This window comes from Thunnus maccoyii, chromosome 20, assembly GCF_910596095.1.
Source record: "Thunnus maccoyii chromosome 20, fThuMac1.1, whole genome shotgun sequence".
Lineage (NCBI taxonomy): Eukaryota > Metazoa > Chordata > Actinopteri > Scombriformes > Scombridae > Thunnus > Thunnus maccoyii.
In genome coordinates, this window is record NC_056552.1 from 11,114,287 (window position 1) to 11,134,432 (window position 20,146).

General features: G+C 38.4%; 2 protein-coding genes across 3 annotated transcripts; both read right to left on the bottom strand.

The window, feature by feature from the left end:
* Positions 1-6,984: 6,984 nt before the first annotated feature.
* bub3 (BUB3 mitotic checkpoint protein) lies at positions 6,985-13,680 on the bottom strand. Of its 2 annotated transcripts, XM_042398374.1 has the most exons (8): positions 13,508-13,679; positions 12,143-12,337; positions 11,978-12,047; positions 11,673-11,824; positions 10,855-11,013; positions 10,469-10,646; positions 9,503-9,719; positions 6,985-7,186 (listed from the first exon to the last, which is right to left on the bottom strand). In XM_042398374.1, exons 2-8 carry the CDS (start codon positions 12,335-12,337, stop codon positions 7,177-7,179), a joined length of 981 nt encoding a protein of 326 aa, XP_042254308.1. In that variant the 5' UTR covers positions 13,508-13,679; the 3' UTR covers positions 6,985-7,176. The 2 variants fall into 2 exon arrangements, with proteins under 2 accessions (XP_042254308.1, XP_042254310.1); XM_042398376.1 differs by having other exon boundaries at positions 6,985-9,719; positions 13,508-13,680.
* A 1,731-nt stretch (positions 13,681-15,411) lies between these two features.
* On the bottom strand, positions 15,412-16,727 carry LOC121887399 (homeobox protein HMX3-B). The gene is made up of 2 exons (XM_042398139.1): positions 16,428-16,727; positions 15,412-16,090 (listed from the first exon to the last, which is right to left on the bottom strand). Exons 1-2 carry the CDS (start codon positions 16,705-16,707, stop codon positions 15,498-15,500), a joined length of 873 nt encoding a protein of 290 aa, XP_042254073.1. The 5' UTR covers positions 16,708-16,727; the 3' UTR covers positions 15,412-15,497.
* Positions 16,728-20,146: the final 3,419 nt, after the last annotated feature.

Below are 20,146 nucleotides of genomic sequence, written 5' to 3' on the forward strand. Positions count from 1 at the left end.
AATCAAAAGCTGTTTATGAAAGCACCTCTCTTTGTGTCATTGATTTGACTCTGTAATGCACTGCAGTCACTGATCACTCAGACAGAATGCACTTAGGGAATGACAAATGTGTTTTATATTCAATAACATAGATTTTTCCTGCTTAGCTACAGGTTGGAGTTTAAAAACAAATGCAAGAAAATTATATTTCCACATCTAAAATAAGTATAGACATTAACTCTGGGTTTAAGTAGCACTGAACGAGGAAACATCATGTTCGAAATGAGTTGTTGCTGTTTTATCCTGAAAATAATAGTAAAACTGAACTTTCCCTTTCAACCCTCTCATTCAATTTAGATTACAAACACCTGATTTTAATCGTTACTGAGATGTTGAATACAGTAGGCTACATTTATCAGGGAGATAGGCGGGTAGTGTGTCAGCATACTAACATTTACTAATTAATATACAAAAACAGTTGAGTTTAATTTTGCAGGCATTTGATCATTAAGTATTGGACAAGTTGATTTTTTTTAGCTCCTGGCGGCACTTCATCCTGACAGGAACATGAATGTCTGTACAAGATTTCATGGCAAACCGCTACATTGTTGTCGAGACATTTTATATCTTCTGTCTGTACAAAAGTTTGTGCCAATCCATCTGGTGGATGTTGAGATATTTCACAAAAGAAGGGAAAACTTTGACCTTTTGGTGCCAGTAGTCAGGCAATCACCAAACTCATAGAGAGTCTCTAACCCTCTGGAGAACACAAATGTCTGTGTATATTTTATAGCAATCCATCCAAAAATTGTTCAGATATTTCAGTCTGAGAATTGAGCCTGAAGTTGTAAGTCTGTGTCTCTCTGTGTGCTTTAATACTTTATTAAACTTTATTTTAGCTTATTTTATTAGTTCACTCTGATCTATGCATTTTCTGTTTTGTCTTTTTAGAGCAATTTGTAACTTTATTTGAAAAATGCTAAATAAATTTATTATTTTATTCAATTTAATTTAGTTAATAAAGTTAATATTAACTTAAGAGGCATTTGGTACTTTTCCCTCCTTTATTATGTGAGAGCTTTTACTGTTGAATATTTGACAGTTTTTTGTTTAATTCACCTTTAGCCCCTGAGTGCAGCGTTTGCACTTTTATCTCTGTTGTCACTTTATGTCCTTGATTTAAAAAGATGCATTCACTTGCTCTCTGAAAGTCCCTCAGTCCACATTGCAGCCTAAATATTTGCTATAGTTCTCAAACAATACTAGTCAACCTACATAAATGTCTGGGGGTTCATACATAAACTGTAATATTACACAACACAGGGAAAGATAATAGCAGAAAACAACTCCAAGCTGCTTCATTTTAGCGTTGGTGTCACTTAAGACCCATGAGATCCCCACGGCCCACAACTGCTGCCACAATAGCTTTGGTGTAAATGTTCCTGCACGCTGAGAAGCGCCGTGAGATCTCAGTGTCTTGACCTAAATGTCACAGGGCAAACAGAACACGAAAATAATGACAAAACAGGGACCGCATTTGTTTTTGTTGTGATACAGAAAGGTGAGAAAAATATGAGAAACAAATGTAGATAAACAATGGAGCGGAAATAGCCCACATTGATCTGTGATGTGAAAACGAGGGCCACAGGGGACGAAGCTCTGCCTGCTAGTGATAGTTCAGACCCTCGTGCTAATATGCTTGTAACTGTATAACCTGGAGCTATCCTGTATATCAACACAGTATGCATACAGTTTATCCATCTCATTTGTTCCTGAGAGCAACAGTGTGACACAGACGCTTAATTGGCCGATAATAGTTGGCTTGAAATGGTATTCTTCAGGGGATTTTGCAAACAACATCTAATAAAGCAGGTGGAAATGGATACAACGAGTCAGTTAAATCTTGCCTGCAGTCACTCAGAGGCACACAGGGAACTTGAGCCTCAAAGATGTGGTGCATTAGTTCTGCTAAGCTAACCGTGAATGCTAATTGCAGGAAGGACAAACTGTAACCCTTGCCCTGTGGCCATGAACCCATTAAACAGCACAGAGAGTTTCATAGACATGGAGAGCGTACAAAGAGGCTGTCCTGAAAAGGCCTGCAATCTGATGGGGATAACAAGTTACTGTTTTCCAAAGGCCCACTGGGATATGCCCCCACCTTTTTTTTTTGACAGTAAAAAAGAAAACTGCCTGTCACTCCAAAGTGGACTGCAAATCATCCATACAATGCAACAGGTTCTATGTTTTCACATGTGATATGTTCTGTGATCCAGAGGCCATGCCCTTAGTTCACACAGGACCTGACAGGGACCGGATCAGTTGTATTAAGTACCTGTGGTTTCACCCCTGAAGGAAATTAACAACACAGTACATATGACACCCTATGCATGGGAAAGGTGTCCCTCATCATGGGTACGAATGACAAAGTATTGTCGCTGAGTTTTATGGGGAACACTATAAACACTCAATATGAGCAAATTCGGAATAAATCAATTGATATCTAAAAAAAACACTTTTTTCTTCCCTGGGTGAGCAAAAGTCATGGAAGAGTTCACTTTTCTGTGTATTTTCACCTTTCATCTCAACAGCTCTCGTGCCCCCTGGCCCTAAATTTTCAAACATGACCCCGATGCACTGACTGGCCCATATTCTCTATACATACATTCATCAGTTTGACAGGTGACTTGAAAGCTGATTTGAAAGCTGCACTTTTTTTTTCCACTTAAGCACCATTTTCTACAACTTACCTTTTGAAGTGAAAGGTATATTGTGATATCTTGGTGAAAGACTTTCAAGGAAGACAAGTATAGATGAAACTTTAATGGTTTACCTTAAAGTTGAATATATAGAATCAAGGCTTAGGCACAGCTGTGCGTTGAGAGAAATGCTAACGTCACCATGAAAACCATGCTCACAGTAACAATGCTAACAAGCTGATGTTTAGCAGGTATAATGTTTACCATGTTCACCATCTTTGTTTGGCATTTTAGCATGCTAACATTTGCTAATTTGTACTAAACACAAAGTGCAGCTGAGGCTGATAAGAATGCCAGTAGCTCTGCAGCTATTTAGTGATAAACCAAAGTGTTGACAAATTGAAACTTTGTCCTGATGATGGCACTAGAGTAAAAGTCAGGGACCAAAATCATAGAGACTCATCATCTTCGCAAACATGAATGTCTACAAAATGTCATAACATAGTTATTGAGATATTTCAGTCTGGACCAAAGTTGTCGATCAACCAACTGACATTGCTATTTCTAGATGAAAAATAGATATTCTGTGGTTCTTTATGATCAAAATCTGTTATCCAAATTCAGCATAATACCACACATTCTTCAAGTAACATTAGTTAAAACACCAATGTCACACATTTCATTATCAAATGATTAATCTGCAGCACAAAGCCTAGAAACCAACATGGAACCTCAAGCCCAAAATCTGTGACCCTCTTGTCATGCCCAGAGATTTTTGATTTACTACAGCCCAACTCCCAGGTGAGCTTCCCCTTCACTATAGTCGACCCCATGCTGCCTGCCTGCCTGTCCTGTAAAGAGATGGATGGCCACGAGTGTGAAACCTAGCAGTGGGATACATGGCCTTGAGCTTAACCGTCTAATTAGGCTCTAATGTAACTACAATGCTCTTGAGGAGATGTTGTCTTGCTCACCAAAGCTCTTTAAAAGCCTCCCTGGGGCAGGAGCAGCTTGGAGTGAGTTGCTGTGGCAGGCCACAGCCACGTCCAAGTAAAAGGCTCAGGTTTCTTTTCACAGCTGGGATGGACTGGCAACAGGACTCCATACAGGACAGGACCTGGATCTTCATTGTCACCCAATCTGGTGGCTGTGTTCAACTGTAGGTTTTCATCTCGTGAAAGAACAACAGGATGCTGTTTTAAATTATGTACCTGCGTACACTAATAATACGTTCATTTTAACAAATTGTGTGTTAATGGCACTAATGCAATGCTTGACAGATCAGCAATTAAAGTATTAATAAAGGCAACTTTTGGGTTCCAGCCTGTTCTTTAATTTACCAATGGAGCCTTCGACCATTTACCTTCCTTCCAGAGCACCAGGACCAAAATATATTTTTTCACAAGTTATCCAATTTTATAAGTGCAGACTTGACAAAGAGTAACAACAGGTTATAATAAGGAAATAGTTTAGCAGAGGTGGTAATCCTGATGCATCTCGTCTTGTGTTCAGTTTAGTTTGTAGGTGACAGACCAGGGGATGGCCTAAACAGACACGCTCATTAAATAAATGGCTTTTGGTCTATGAAGTTGGACTTCTCTTTTTTTTTCCTCAAATGTAAAGTATGTTAGTGATGTTCCATAAAAATATATGAATTTCCTCAGAATAGCAGAGGTAAGGTATTGTTGAGTTGTGCAGGAAACCCTTTACAACCCAATATTAACGAAAGGGTCCTCTACAATAATCCATCCAGTCGGCAGTAGTAGATGTAAGTTATTATTATTGGATTTTGGTCAAGGTGATCTGCAGCTATTTTCCAGAAGTGGTTGATTGGTCCACTGGAAGGGTCTTTGTAAGGAGTTAAAAATAGCAACGTATGCTGGAAGAGGATTTGTACCAGCCACATGTGTGTTCACTGCTATAAACTGCAACCTGGCAACCCAAAACATGTCCAGATTAATGGCTTATTACTGACCAACAAAGCTCCAACAACGGATAAAGCCAATAGTTCTAAGTTAAAAACCCTTTATAAAGTATGCCTTACTAGAAAAGTACCCAAAAATCTTAAAACACTTCCATCATGATCATTATCACAAAGAGCTGCTGAAGTGCTGTCACCAATGGATGCGTGCCCAAACATGGCTGAAAGGCCTTGTAATGAAACAATTCAGTTTTGGTGTGTAATTATGGAAAGTAAGATTAAATAATGATGTTGTATGCTTATTAAAAAATACTGAATTTCTTCAGTTATATTACGTGACATCATGAAATGACTTAAAGGAAGAAGAAACAGCATTGGTGTCACTGTGTCTTGATCTCTGGTCTGCAGTATGTGGCAATGAAACAGGAGACAGACCATAATACAGAATGCTGTCAATATTTTCCTGATGCGTCATGTGATTTCCCCATTTCTACACAGCTCACGAAGGCTGGTATCATCATCTTGATATAATATTAGAAACCGGTCTTGAGAGATAAGGTGTCTGCTTGAAGGTCATCTGTGCCCTCTTGAGTGAACATAAGAGCCTTTTGTGGTTGGGTTAAATGCACCTGACAGGCTGTTGCAGCACAATCACCCATTTTAATTGTCATGTAATGGTTTCATGTAGAGCCAAACTGTCTGCAACACTTCAGTGGTTGGAAACCAGAGCCTGGCCACACAACCACAGATGTGGTTAACTGGGCCTTTGCTGAAGGAACAAAAAAAAAAAAAACCCTGGAGAGCCCTGTGGAAACAGGCTTGGAGGAAGATCCTGATAGATAATGCAACAGATTTATCTGCTGCAATTTGGTGAATTACAGATCTTGATAAATCTACTGAATAAGAGAGAGCTACATTTGTAACTCAAAATTTTTTAAATCTACTGCAAACCGTTGAGGTCACAAAAATGCTAAATGCTTTAATGCACCTGCCAGATTAGCTGCTAAATTACTTTTCCCTGTAAAACAGATATTCAATACAGACAAGAAAACCTTAACAGCTCTAATGCACACTCAAAGAACTCGATTTTCCAATTTAGCGGAAGCCAAAGATGACAGGAAACAAGGTAATTCGCTGCAGCCCAAACAACAAACCCCCGGCCATTCTCTGTCTGCTTCATGGGCAGTAATTACGTCTGAAAATGAATGCCATTTCATATTAAGCTGCAATCATAATCCAATGTCAAAGACGGACTCATTATCGACAATCATGGGAATTAGTTACATCATTTAACCAAACTGGACTAATCATTTCCAGGATACTGCAGAAGCAGATAGAGCCATTAGAAAAAAATGGAGCTCTTAAATAGAATAATTGACATCTATATCTTCTCTGCTGCTTTGGCTGAAGGGCTTCAGAAATTGCATTAGATGCAACTGAAAATCTGAACTGGGGGGAAAAGAGACACCACTTAGACTTTTGCAGGGCACTGCTGTGCTTACTGTTCCCATTCATGTAACGCTGAATACTGCATTAAAAAGGTCTGCGTTGCATCTGACTCTCACCAGTGTAACAACTTGCAGAACAGCAGCAGATAAATTCATCGATAAGGATGAAAAAAGCACTGTACATCCAACTCAAACATCTCTGCTGTCATCCTTCATCTATAAAATTAGTTTTTCTGTATTAAACTTTCATACTTAGATTTTTTCTTTGTTGTATATATATATATTTACAAATGAGTTAAAAAAACAAACCCACAGCACAGTAAAACCATGCAGATGGCTAGCACTCAGGTCTACAGTGTACTCCAGTCCTGACAAACCAGGCTACTCAACTGATAATGCACCATTAAAAATAAGGGAAATCTAGAAATGAGCTTCATGATCATTTTATTTCAGTGTGAACCTTTTAGCTTTCCCGGACTGCCAGATGCAAGCGAGTCATCCAGTTTTTAGTGGTTTTCCGCCAATTTTCACCAGTAATAAAGCAAGATCTGGTTTAGGCCGCAGACCTCTGATGTCTATCAGCACAGGTCACCGTCTGGGGGCAAGTGGAGCCCTCGGCAAGACGAGTGGCTCATCGCTTTCCCTCAACACATCATCAAGAGAACAACCTCTTTTGCCCCAACACATTCCTAACATTTCTCAGGTTTTCTTTTGCAGGTAGTACATATGAAAATTGTTGATGTGTGAGCTGAAGTTATTCTGTAGGTCAGAATTAGAGATTTTATTATACTGCAGTTGTCAAACTCATCAGTATTAAAAGACTGAAACAAGGACAGCGACAATGTTTGGTGACTCCAAAATGATGACGCAAAGAAAGATGTGTATAAACAGTTTTATTCATGAAAAACAAAGTTGCTTGTCCAAACATACATGAAACAATGAAATATTTAACAAGAACCAGAAGAGAGAGAGAGAGAAAATGAACAGACATTTCTTACAAGAAAGAAAACAAACTACTGAAATGGGAGAAAATGACAGGTAGCAATTTAGTAATGGTACACTGGATGCCAGCAGATAACCCAAATGTGATTAAGGCTTCATACGCAGAGGGAACCATACAAAGGTGGATTTAGGTTGACCTGTAAACCAAAAATAGGAGAGAATCAATCAACTCAGGAGCAATCACTGAATCAATGCATGGAGGCAAGCGATATCCCATTCATGGACTACTAGCCTATTTCATACTGTTCTTCAGAAAAAAAATCTAAGCCAATTTATCCACTGTTGTGCCAATAAAGCGGGGTCAAACTGAGGTGGAGTAAATTACTTTTGATGAAGTGAAAGACTCCAGAAAACACTGGTTTCTAGGTTTCACTATGAATGATGGCCATTTTTTTTTTGTTGCTACTTGATGTCACTTATGCAAGTGCAAACTTGTTTTCCATATTTTGTAAACTCCCAGAAATACCCTAGCAAATATTTATATTTTTGACACAAAGAAATCTACTAAAAAATGTTTTTTATACTTGTATCAACAACAGAGAGATGGCATTTACATCAAAGTAGCTTTTTGTGACATAGGTGGGAGCAATTTCATGTTGACATTACAATAACAAATAAAAAAACAACCCTTGTGTTTTCAACAAAATAACATTGGAAACGCATCAGTCAATTGCCCACAAGTCCTTCTGAGAAAGAACAGTTTGACCAACAAACTGGATTTTCTAGTGTTGTTGCACCTACATATCCAGGCCAAGATGTCCATTTCCATGTGTTGAGTCAAATATTTCTTAACACATACTGTGTACATATACTCACTTTTTGATGATGTTACAGGTTCAGAGAAAACATTTTTGCTAGTTCTGTCCTTGTTCAGTTTCCACCTGGACTCTTCACTCGACAGCAATTCATCAAATCAAAAACATATCAAAATCTCTTAATAAAAGCAAAACAATTGATATTACTTCAAATCCTCCTTCTCCCTCAGCATGGAAATAAGAGTCCAGGGAAACACAAACAGGAAGTTTTGTTCTAAAAAAGACTAACTTTCGTTGGAAGATATACACTTGATTAAACTTAACTCAGATGGTTAAATTGTCATATTTGCTTTAGTTAGACTTTTGAGTACAGTTTTGCACAGAACAAAAAGTGAATTTTGCCCCCAATCACTTATATTGGATGCACATTAGGAAAAGATGTCATAATGAGGAATGATTATAGCAAGCAAAGCCAAAGTCAAAGTACTGTACATATTAGGGCTGGGCGATTAATCAAATTTTATTTTCAATTACCATTTTGGCTTCAACGATTATAAAAACAAAATCATCCAGATAAAACGATTATTGTGCCGCATTCTGTTTCACGATGATGCTCTCGTTTTGTCTTGTGTTATAAATCCAGCGCAGCCCTTTCCTTTACAGCGATGCGCTTTTGCTCCTCCCGGCCAGACAACCCGCCTCCACCAGGCTGACTGACAGCAGAAATTTACTGAACCAAAATAGTTTCATGTTGGCTCCACAGAAAGAAATTGACAGTGTTTATATTTATTGATCCATTGATTATATTTCCCTGCCGAAACACTGTAGCGAGTGAGGGGAATCTGCCTGTAGTGAAACAGGTGAGCTCACAGACAGACTGGGAGCCTTGATCAATCAATGTAGATGCTGTTAATAAGTTCAAAACACATATACAGCAGGATATTTGTGTGATTTAAACAGCTGCCTGTGCAAATTACACTTTATGAAACTGGAAAGAAACAGACTCAGTGTAAAAAAAAAAAAAAACAAACAAACACAGGGGGTCTCCATGAGACTCAGAGTCAATGTGGATTGATACATTTAATAAAATGGAAGTGTTTCTGTTCTTTGAGTCAATGAGTAATTGTGTTAAATAATCGTGATCTCAATATTGACCAAAATAATCGTGATTATGAATTTTGCCATAATCGAGCAGCCCTAGTACATATGGCCTTGTGAATGTGTTTAAGACCAAATTAAAACATTTGAACCTATCTTTTAAAATTGCAGACCTAAAATTGTTTATTAAACAGTGTTTTTAATATTTTGTCCATCCTCATACATAAAGGAGAAACAAAATAATCAAAAACATGGTTCAATATAACACAAGCCAATACAACAATACCACAAAACAACCTCAAAATTTAACACCTGACAGACTCAGTGTCAACAAAGATTTAACATTTCAAGTTTCACAAAGGCAGTATTTATTATAAGGCCATTGTAGCGAGTGTATATTCACAATGGCATAGATGGGTGGGAAGATTTTCAAGTTCTCATCTGTCTATCTTTCAACTGTCGGATATTGAAAAGTGGGAGGACAGAGATACAGATCAGCATATGCTGCAGCTGGACGTGCTCCTTGTAAATACAGCTGCTCACAGATTCCGAGTGTAGCAAACCGTCATACTGAGGACCACAGGGCTGAGGGAGACTCACTTGGGCTTGGTCTCGGCATCTGTGACTTGGCGGATGAAGATGGCGTCCTCTGGGTGGCTGATGTCTCCCTTCTCGTGCATGTAGGAGGAGGCGATGGCAAGCATGGTGCCATCGTTATTGAAAGCCAGTGAGGCGATGCTGGTTGGGTACCGATGGAACTGACAAAGGCGTTTCTTGTTGAAAGGATCCCAGATGTTCACAAAGCCGTCCGAGCCACCTGGTAGAAGGAGAGGCTCAAGGTCAAACTCAAAAGATTTAGGCTGTGTTACCGCTGAGATACAGATCTATAATAACTAGCTGTTCCATATGCAACCTTGGCAGCACCTAAAGGTCACAGAAAAATCTATGAGCTTTATAAAAAACAAACAATTACTGATAGGGCTAGGCGATAAACGATAACAATAATTACCTGGATATAATTTTCCTTGATAGAAATATTACAAATGTTCAATATAATTAAACTGAGGGAGAGAGAGAAGCCATCACTAACTGCTAAGCTATTGCTCATTGCTAAGTGACTAGGAGATCTGGAAAGCGTGTTAACAACTGTGGGATTAGCGAGAAAGTCGTTAAAAGAATGGGAAAGCTATCAGTGCTTGAACAGCGCAAGTGTAAGTTTAAATGTACAGCGGATAATTAGCCGCTGTAATTAAGAATATAGTAAATTAACTGGGTTGAGAACAGCAAAAATGCTACCAGTAGCAGTAGCCTGCATATGAGGCGTTTATAGAACATCAGTGAATTGCAGTGTCTACCGCTAGTCTGCATGTGAGACCTTTAGGGGACATCTGTAATTTGTAACTACAGAAAATTTCTTATCATGATAACATTTTTTGGCCATATAACAGAAATGCCTAATTACAGAAACAAATAAAAATGTACAACAAAATAAATTCATAAATTCTTGATTTTGTAATAAACTTTTCAGAAACCTATATTTGTTAAGTACTAAGCAGCCATTCATACCTGTGGCAAAGGTGTTATGAACACTGTGAAATGAGATGGCATTGACAGGGTAAACATGCTCGATTCCCTCTTCCTTCAGCCTGTGGCACTTGAAGGCGTACTTCTTCTTCTGAACCTCCTGGCTTGGGTCCAGGTACTCCACAGCTACACGTCCCTCAATTGAACTCAAGACGTAGCCCTGCAGCCAAGACAGAAAATATGAGGTTACAAACCAACGTCTTCACATTAACACAGGAATTTGTGTCAGTAACACAATACTCGATCAGGACCAAATTATATTTCAAGTTTTAACGTCTGGCTGTATCATTCATTAGAATTGTGTACATGTCGTGCATGCTCACACTGCGGATTAAACTAATAAAAGTCAACTCTAATTCAAAGAGTACCTGTTTGTTGGGGAAGGCTCTTATGCAGCGAGTCTGATACTTGAGACTGGACTCTCTTCTTTGCTGTACGTAGCCCATGTTTCTCAAATCCCACACCAGGACTCGTCTTCCAGCTGTGCCAACGATCAGTCTATCTCCAGCCACAGACAGCGTGTACACCTGTTACAAAGACAGCAAGAATGAGACAAGAGGGAGACGCAACATTAGTAATGCCATGAACTTCACTTGATACAAACATGTCATGGAGTCATGCGTCTCTGCCATAGTTCAGTGTACAACATTTTCACGATAAATGCAACAATATATAAAGTGTCTATATTATTATTTTGTAACACAAGTATCTGATTAAATGTAGGTGCTTTTTGGAAAACAGTGCACCTTTAATGACTACCTCATTGTGAACCAGTGCCAGTGTTCTTGAGAAATAATGTTGAACATGTTAGGTCCCATCTAAACATTGTTTCTCTCTATACACACACACACACACACACACACACACACACACACACACACACACACACACACACACACACACACACACCAATTTAATAAACCAGGAAGCTCTAAAAATGTCATATCATGGCAATTTTAATACCATCTCGTTTAAGTTTAGAAATAAACTGGGACAAATAAAATACTGAGAAACCCTGTAGGCTATTTATGCTTTGCTGCATGAAAGTCATGTGATAAAATCTAGCATGTTTACAAAATTATTTGTGATTAAAGATGATTCTGACAAGTTATAATCATTTCTTAAATACCTTTTTTTTTCTTTACAAACAACAGTCTCTTAAGCATGGATGTGTCTATTACTCTACCTTCTCAGGCTGAGTAAAGGTGCCTGCGTTGCAAGGCGTCCTTGGATCCCACAGCCGAACTGATCTGTCCCAGCTGCCCGTTACCATGACATTAACCTCTGGGCAGTATTCCACACAACGAATGGGGGCATCATGTGTCCCGACTATTGTATCTGTTTAAAGGAGAGTGTAAAAAATAGCGTTTGAATAAACACATGCAGCACATTCAATTCACAGTTATGACCAAATTTGACAGGTACAAGTGAGGTTATTGTCTGAAACTTAATAGGTTTTCGGTGATGTTGGGATACAGTGTCATGACATACCTTGGTCTGTGTTCAAATCATGAGTTTTTAACTGTGCATCTAAACCTCCACTCCAAGAATGTGTTGGGTCCTGCAAGTAAAAGGTGACATTAATGCATGTATCAGACTTCTAGGGTATAACATGACAATAAGGAGCCTAGACAAATATAAAAATCTATGACGTACATAAAAAGCACAGTCAAGAACTGGAGCTGTGTGCTGGTACTTCATCCTCATGGTGTTTCCTCCAACATCATAGAGACGGACAGTGCAGTCCCAGGAGGAAACCAGCAGGAACTGAGCTGTGCTGGGGCTGAACTTGACAGCAGAGATGCTATCCTCTGGTCCCTGGTTCAGCTTGTACTCATTTGAGCCTGTCATCTGCAGACAAGTAACACATCATAAAGTAAAGAATTGAGACTATATGGCCCTCCAAGGTTACTTTAATAACACCTAATTCATGCATATTTACTGGACACAATGTATGACACTTCAATATAACAATATACATAGGTGGCTGCAACAATATAAATACCTTCCAGTATTATGCAATCCAGTTTAAGAACAAACTAGACCTCAGAAAAAGGATTAATTAACACCATTCTGACACAGCCAAAACAAATGTATTTAGATTAAACTTCAGAAACATAGCAAATGTTACAGAGACATTATATGGGATTCTGTTAAGATCCTACAAGTAGTGTTATTATGTTCACTTGTGATATAATTTCATCTCAGCCAGCTGAAATTGAACCACAGCTACCACAAATTGGTTTCCATAAACTACAGGATTGTTGACTGCTAAATATGACCGATCAATACATCATTTTCCATTCACAAAATTAGGTTAAAAACAGCATATACTCATTTGTGATTTGAAGGGTTTGCTTTTAGCTAAAGCACAGTGAATGCCATTTGCATCATGTTTTGAACAACTGGAGATTTCTCTTGGTGGTTCTGAGAAGAAAAAAGGCTTTCTTGACTTTTTATTAACTTACAAAATTTGATCATTTAATTGAACTAATTAAGGTCAGTCCTTTCTGATTTGCTACTTAATGCTGGTTAGATAACTAAGATTTAGAGTTACTAATACAGCTGGGCTTGCTGGAAATGAACTGATATCAATCGCTGAGCACAAAGCTGCTATAAAACATGTACTGTATAAAATTATGTCAAACGTTATCTAAAAACATTTATTGAAGAAATTGGAAGTCTGCATACTGGTGTATCTATAGCGTTCCTGCTTGTTGTTAGCCTAGCTCAGTTACAGTGGTTGTGGATTTAGCTAACTAGCCCCACCGAGCACTTAGCTTTCTAACACTTAAACTAAATAATACGGTTTTCTGTTGCGAGAAAGTGATTTTACTTCGTAGTTTAACGATTGCATTTGATCTTTATTCCCAAAGAATATCCGATTTGTTCCGTTAACTTACATCCAGCAATTACACCAAGCCCACTTCTGCTGTCACCGGTGTCTGCTAACGCTAGCTTGTAACGGTAAATATAACGTAAGCTACGAGCCGCTGGTGTTGGCCGTTCCACTTCACTTACCGCTTCGGTTGGGATTCTTCTCTTTCAAGACTAGTTATTATGCTTTTGTTTACGGTAAAACACAAAACAAAGCAACGTGGAAAATGCTAGAAAGCAAATGAGGCGCGTGAAGCTAACTCGCTTGCAAACGCTGCCTGTCGTTGCTCCAGACCAGGAGATGCTGATTGGATAAAACGAACGTTCAAATTCCCGCCTGGAATGTGATTGGCTGACTTTTACCCTGACGTATATCTTCCGTTGGCGCAGCGCAGATCACGTGACCCAGGACAGTTTCTCTCTCTCTCTCTCTCTCTCTCTCTCTCTCTCTCTCTCTCTCTCTCTCACACACACAGGATGTATTTTCTGCGTCTGAGTGTACCTTTTATTTACGACAGGACAATAAAGCAACCTAGTAGGTGAATCTTATAATAGGAATATTAGCTGAGTTAATTATTCTATATCCGCAAAGATCCACGATGGCTAATTAGACTGTTGTAGACTATTATAACGTATATTTTATCTGTATATAACCGTCCTTATTCACTTTTGTGGTCTGAGAAGAACTTTGCCCAAATAGTCTACTAACATAACAGTTTCTTATAGGCCATAGGTCATCTTCTCGACGCCTACAAAAAGGAAATTAACCCATGCAGCTATCAATGTCGTTTAATGGATGAATAATAATAATAGGCTCCCAGATCAATTTGTCATTTAATTGTGGCCAGATTAATCGAGAAATTTTGTGGGGATAGCCTATTGTTTTTAAGTATTGTTATGCCTATTGTCATGTACCTAATTCTCGCTTATTTAAGAAGGCACAAATAATGTGGCAAAACAATATAGGCCTATAGCAAGAGACAGGCTGTGCCTAAACATTTTCTATTGGCCTAAAAACGTAACAAAAATCCAATATAGCCTAATGTTTTCTCAAATGATGGTTACAATTAGGCTATAACCCACTATTTCTCAAGTCATCATATTTAAAAAGATGACCATCATTAATAAACTAAATTGAAATGATCTAATTTTAATATCTTATTTTAGAGAGCACCCACATCTCTTCAGACCCTCACTGTGCCTTACTGCCTCGTTTTAAATATTTAAAGATCTCACCATCCTCACAAAAAAACCAAGATCTTACGGTTTGACTCAAATGAATGATTTTTTTTTCCAGTGTACATCACGATCATGAGGATAGATACATTTCTTTTTGGAACAAAATCTTTACTGAGTGTAAGATCATATAACATCAGAATTCATACAGTATTCAATAATATCAGAGGAAAATCATAACACAAGAACAGAGGCTATTTTTGGCTCTTTCATGGCTTCAAAATTACTGGCAAAACATTGCATCTTAGAAACAAGTGCCTGTCACCTGCAGAGTTTTCGGGGTATTTATTTCAAGGATCACATGATTGTCCTCACTATTACAAAGAGAAAAGGATTAGGACATGGGTTTTTTTTTTCTGTAAAAGTGAAATATAGATGCCACAGGCTGGTAGCCTAGCGTGAAGCCAACAGTATTGCACGATATTTGAAAATATCAAAATATTAAAATCCACAGTTTTAGCTACAAACACTAACACAAGTCCCTTTAAAATACATATGGACAGTCAACCCTGTTCAAAACATGTTCTTTTTTGAAGTGAATACATTGAAATATATTCACCCACTTTTGAGCATTTAACGAGTCCATCAATAATAATAATAATAATAAAAATAATAATAATAATAATAATAATAATTTTCAATTGTCCCTCCTGCAACACACATGGGAGCTGTAAAGGGACTAAGTGTCTTGCTCAAGGACACTTCAGCAGGATAAAGATGATGACCAAATAATAATAATAATAATAATAATAATAATAATAATAATAATAATAATAATAATAATAATATGACCTAACATTGTGTCCGTTGAATCTACAAAATATACAAAATTGTAATTTTTTCAATGAAGGTCACTCTCATTTAAAAACATATGTACAACACATTAAGACAGTTGGTGCTAAACAGGCCTCAGCAGCGGGACAGGGTGGGAATAGTACATGTGGTGGGGAAAAGCCAGCAGGGACTGGCTGCCCTGTGAGTTTCCAGCGGGACCCCCGGTCGATTCTGGGGCTCCGTTCTCGTGGTAAAGTATGGGAACCCGCACAATCCTCTGCGCCGCCGCATGGCTCAGGTTGGCCGCCTCCAGCTCCGCAGCCAGCTGCCTTTTCCACTTATTCCTCCGGTTCTGAAACCAGATTTTGACCTGTGTCTCCGTCAGGTGCAGTGACGCGGCGAGGCCTGCTCTCTCCGAGCTGCTTAGGTAGCGCTTGATGTCGAAGGTGGACTCCAGCTGGAAGACCTGACTCCTGGAAAACACCGTGCGTGTCTTCTTCTTCCTGCAAGGCTTCTTGTCGGAGTCCAGATCGTCCGTTTTTCTCCTCCAGTCGTCCTCCTGGTCTGTGTCTTTCTTTGGTTCTTCTGCGTCACTTTCATCTAGCGCGATATCGTCGTCCGCGCTTTCCTCTTTGGCATCTTGGTCACTTTTTTGGAGATCAGGGGAGCGCCTGTCATGTACCGGCAGGGGTTCCCTCAGGTTGGCCTTCTCAGACCCTGCACGAAAAAAATACAGTTTTCAAATTTGATTCACTAAGACAAAGTGATCTGCAATGACAATAACCTGTATTTTAGGGGAAAAATCTAGATATATATATTTTATTAGTAAAATATACATTTTTATGCTATTCCTTTTTCATTAATGTATACGTCATATAGTGTTTACTGACATTAATTCATGATATAAGCTATTTTTAAAATCCTTTAAATTTTCCCCCTCAAGATACGAAATTGTATGCTTATAGGCCCCTCTCTTTAACATTATTTTGATTTTTTGAAAGCAAAACACAACAATATTTTTATTTGCAGAATTAGATGAGTCAATAATATCTACCTCCAGTCCTCAGATGAGTCCCGAGTGTGTATGGGTACCACCAGGTAGACGCTCTTTCCAAATACTGCGCTGATAGTCCAATTCTCTGTGTGGGCAACTCAAACCGAGGGAAAGATAAGTCACCGAGCCGAGAGAAGAGGCTGCCTTCAAACACTCCTTTAGATGAGGCGAGGACGGTTTTCGGCTTCGTGGGTTTGTCTTCGATGTTCAGTAGGTTCTTTATGGAGAACGGTGAGTCTTTTGCAGGTTGGCGAGTCTCTTGCGCATCAGAGTCTGCCATCACCGCTTACTGTCCGATGAGAATCACCATCAAAAATTTATAAAGAAAAAAAAAACTCCTGAAAAAACGCTCACAGGCTGTGATGAAATCATACAAGAGAAAGAGAAAAAAAGACCCTGAAAGTCGCCCGAAGCTGCGTCCAGCTCTTGATGATGACCGGAGTGAAAGCAGAGAGATCACTGCGCCAAACTTACACCAGCTTGATGTAATGATGAAATAAAAAATGCCATCCGAGTTAAAACGCGCTCGGTCTCTGCGATTGGGCAGGTACAATAGCAAATGAGATTTGAGATGAAACCGCGAGGGGCTGTGACGAGAACAGACTCCAAAGAAAAGGCCGCGCAAGCGTTTTGGCTTCGGGTTCAGCAGTACGCACCCACTTATCATCCAATTAGATTAAAGAGAAAATTGTTTCAAGGTTTTTGGGGCGTGCACGAGCCGCAATCACCTGTCAGTAAATTGAATAAATGGTCCAGAGATTATCACACCTCAGTGTGGAGCTGAACTGGTGGGCTTTGGCACAAATATTGCGCAAATTGCGCATAGATTTTACGCACGCACTTGAAGCCACTGAAAACATATAAAACACAGAAAGAGGCCACTTTGTTGTTTTTGACAAATAAAGAGAACAAGACACATCCATATACAGTAACCTATTGTAGCCTGAATTAATAAAAGAAATAGGAGAAACTGACACATAAAACAGTATCATATTAATTTCTTATAGCACAAGAATACAGTAGATAATATACACTTTCTTGATTCACTCTTTTTTTGACGTTGCTTGTGTTGAACACTGCAACCTGCTGAGGATCAACCTGTCATTCATCTTTTATTTCAAATATCCTCTGTTCCACCTGAGTGCAACAGGAAAGCACTGTAAATTTCACCGGGGCCAGAGCTCATTGACCTCGGTGTAATTTTATTAGTCAGGACGTGCTGCAGGCAGAAATTGAATGCTTACCATTGTGATAAAGGCTTTTCACATCGGCTTTGTTCAAAAGCATGTAAACCCACACCGACAGCAGGTGATCTAATGCATGAGGATGACATGAGTCTTGTATAATAATACTGGTGCTTGGATGCAACAGATTATATTTTTATGTGTAATGAGACATTTATATGATCAAGTGCGATCAGATTGGATGATAAATAGGAGGTAATGGGCAGGAGGGAGATAGCCTTCACATTTATAAGCCGTCACAGTGCTTTTTTGGGGTAAGGCTGAAGGAAGAATGAATAAGTGAGGCTGCATTATGGGGAGGTATGATGAATGATGTTATGCTACTTGAGTTAAACAGCTGGCCTCTGCAATGTGCTTTGTATCAAGACATGATAAATCTGTCACTTTTAAAGCCCTAAAGCAAACACAAAAAATATGTCTGTCACTTTGGGCAAATGAGACCTGTGGGGGGAAACATGGCTCAGACTTATCAGTGATCAGAAGAAATGTAGCAAATGCACATAAAACACAACATGGGCAAAATTTAAGATTCATCATTTAAACCAGATTTGAAGGTTATGCAGAGAACTAATCAAATAAATTGAATTTGCTCAACCTACAAATATGCAGCCTGTCCTTTTAGCTCATGGAGCACCCTCCAGCTCTAAAGGACAACACTGTGTTTTGTGAAAAGCTACTTGAATCCCTGCATAATTAGAGGTCTCATAGCTGTGTTTAAGATGGGGGCGGAGAAAGAGGCCAGTGGAGCTGCATTTGCCAATGCAAAGTGTAAAGCAGATAGCTGTGTTTTCATCAGATTATGTTGATTAAACAGGGGCTAGAACAAGTCAGAGTGGATCAGAGGGGAAAACAAAGTGCACTCAATCAATGATGCAAACGCATGCCCCAGTTTCCCCTTTTCAGTTTTGTCGTTTAAGTGATTTGGAAATGTCTGGGCAAATGTGGAGCTGATCTTATTAATATTATTTTGTTCTCTCTCTCTGTTCTCTTACGCTTAATTTTCACTCTATCGCTCCTAAGCAAGCACCAATATTATCTGTACAACTCAGATCAGACCCAGGGCAAGGTTTAAAATATAGAAGTTATATGTAATTACATTACACATAATTGATACTCACATATCTTCTACCACTAAAATACAAATAGGCTGCTTTTACAGGATGCAATGGTGATGAGAAGGCATGTTGGTTATTCTTTGTCTGACAAAAATCTCACAAACATACAATGATGACTAAAGATTTTCATGAGGAAAAGACATATTTCAGCTGAATCTAATTTCATAGGAGATGTTAATACACTCAATAAATGCTGTGTTTTATCTGGTGCCAACAGGTGACACTGCATATTTATTATAAATAAAACACTAAATCTTATGATCAAAACATGAAATCTTATAGGGAATTCTCTTCCATGACAGAAACAGAATTGATAACATTTTGTTTTTATACCAACTAGAATGATCAATAAAATGTAAAATGGACATTTTTAGTTAATGTTTAGTCCAAAAAATGTATTTTCTTTATATTCTTGTCAGGTTTTTTATAGACCAATTTACAAGAAACAGAAACAGAGGGAAAGCTTTGTTTCCCCTGCTAAAATAAATCAGTTTTAATTAAAAAAAGACATAATCTTGTTCAAGTATATGACTACTTTGTTATTCATTACCTTCATGGGAATCTAAATGTATTGTAATGCTGTGTTTTACTGCACCATATATGGCTTCAATACTACCAATATCTACCACTCTAGCACTTCTGAATCCTACTTATCCATCCTTGTTAATAATAAATATTGTCAAATATTGTCAAATATTGTCATTGATCCGTCACTGTACTTTTGTTAAACATGACTCATGCTCATTTTTATAAGTGGTCATCATGGATAATGCTTATATTAGTGGTCTGTATACTTGGACACAGCTTGTCTATATAAAACAATAGACCTCATTTTATACTGCTCGTGTTTTACAGGCCACGGAAATTTAATCAATCTCACCTGAAAAATTATCAGTGAGTCAATTATGCAAGTCTCTTTTCATCTGAAGCACCCGCATAATTAAATTGATATAAAATATCATTAGAGGTGACAGGCTGTTATGAGATATGGTAATTGACTGCTGCTCTCAGTTGAGTAGCTGCAATGACTCCAGGTGCTGTTGTATCTCAGGAGAATGCTGCCATCTAGTGACAGAATCTGATATTAACCTGCATACAGTCAATCACACCAAAGTAAGATGACCAGTCAGTTACTACAGTATACTTCACATTTATTGATATTGTTAAAGTTATTGACAGATATTTTATTGTGAAGTGAATTATTTTTCCCCATATTTTCCCAAGAAGGAACTGTACAGTATTTATAAACCATATTAATGAGTGAACCATTACAATCTGCCTGTTTTGAGGTATTATACACAGAAAAAAATATTATTAAGTTATTGATCTCAGTCATTACAAACCTTGTGGGAAGGCACTG

Excerpts from the sequence above, each read along its gene's own strand:
- LOC121887399 (XM_042398139.1), bottom strand. The coding sequence starts at position 16,707 with ATGGCAGACTCTGATGCGCAAGAGACTCGCCAACCTGCAAAAGACTCA. Across the intron at positions 16,091-16,427 it reads GACTCATCTGAGGACTGGAG|GGTCTGAGAAGGCCAACCTG; the intron begins GTAGATATTATT and ends TTTTTCGTGCAG.
- bub3 (XM_042398374.1), bottom strand. The coding sequence starts at position 12,337 with ATGACAGGCTCAAATGAGTACAAGCTGAACCAGGGACCAGAGGATAGC. Across the intron at positions 12,048-12,142 it reads TTCTTGACTGTGCTTTTTAT|GACCCAACACATTCTTGGAG; the intron begins GTACGTCATAGA and ends TTTTACTTGCAG. Across the intron at positions 10,647-10,854 it reads GAGCCTTCCCCAACAAACAG|GGCTACGTCTTGAGTTCAAT; the intron begins GTACTCTTTGAA and ends TCTTGGCTGCAG.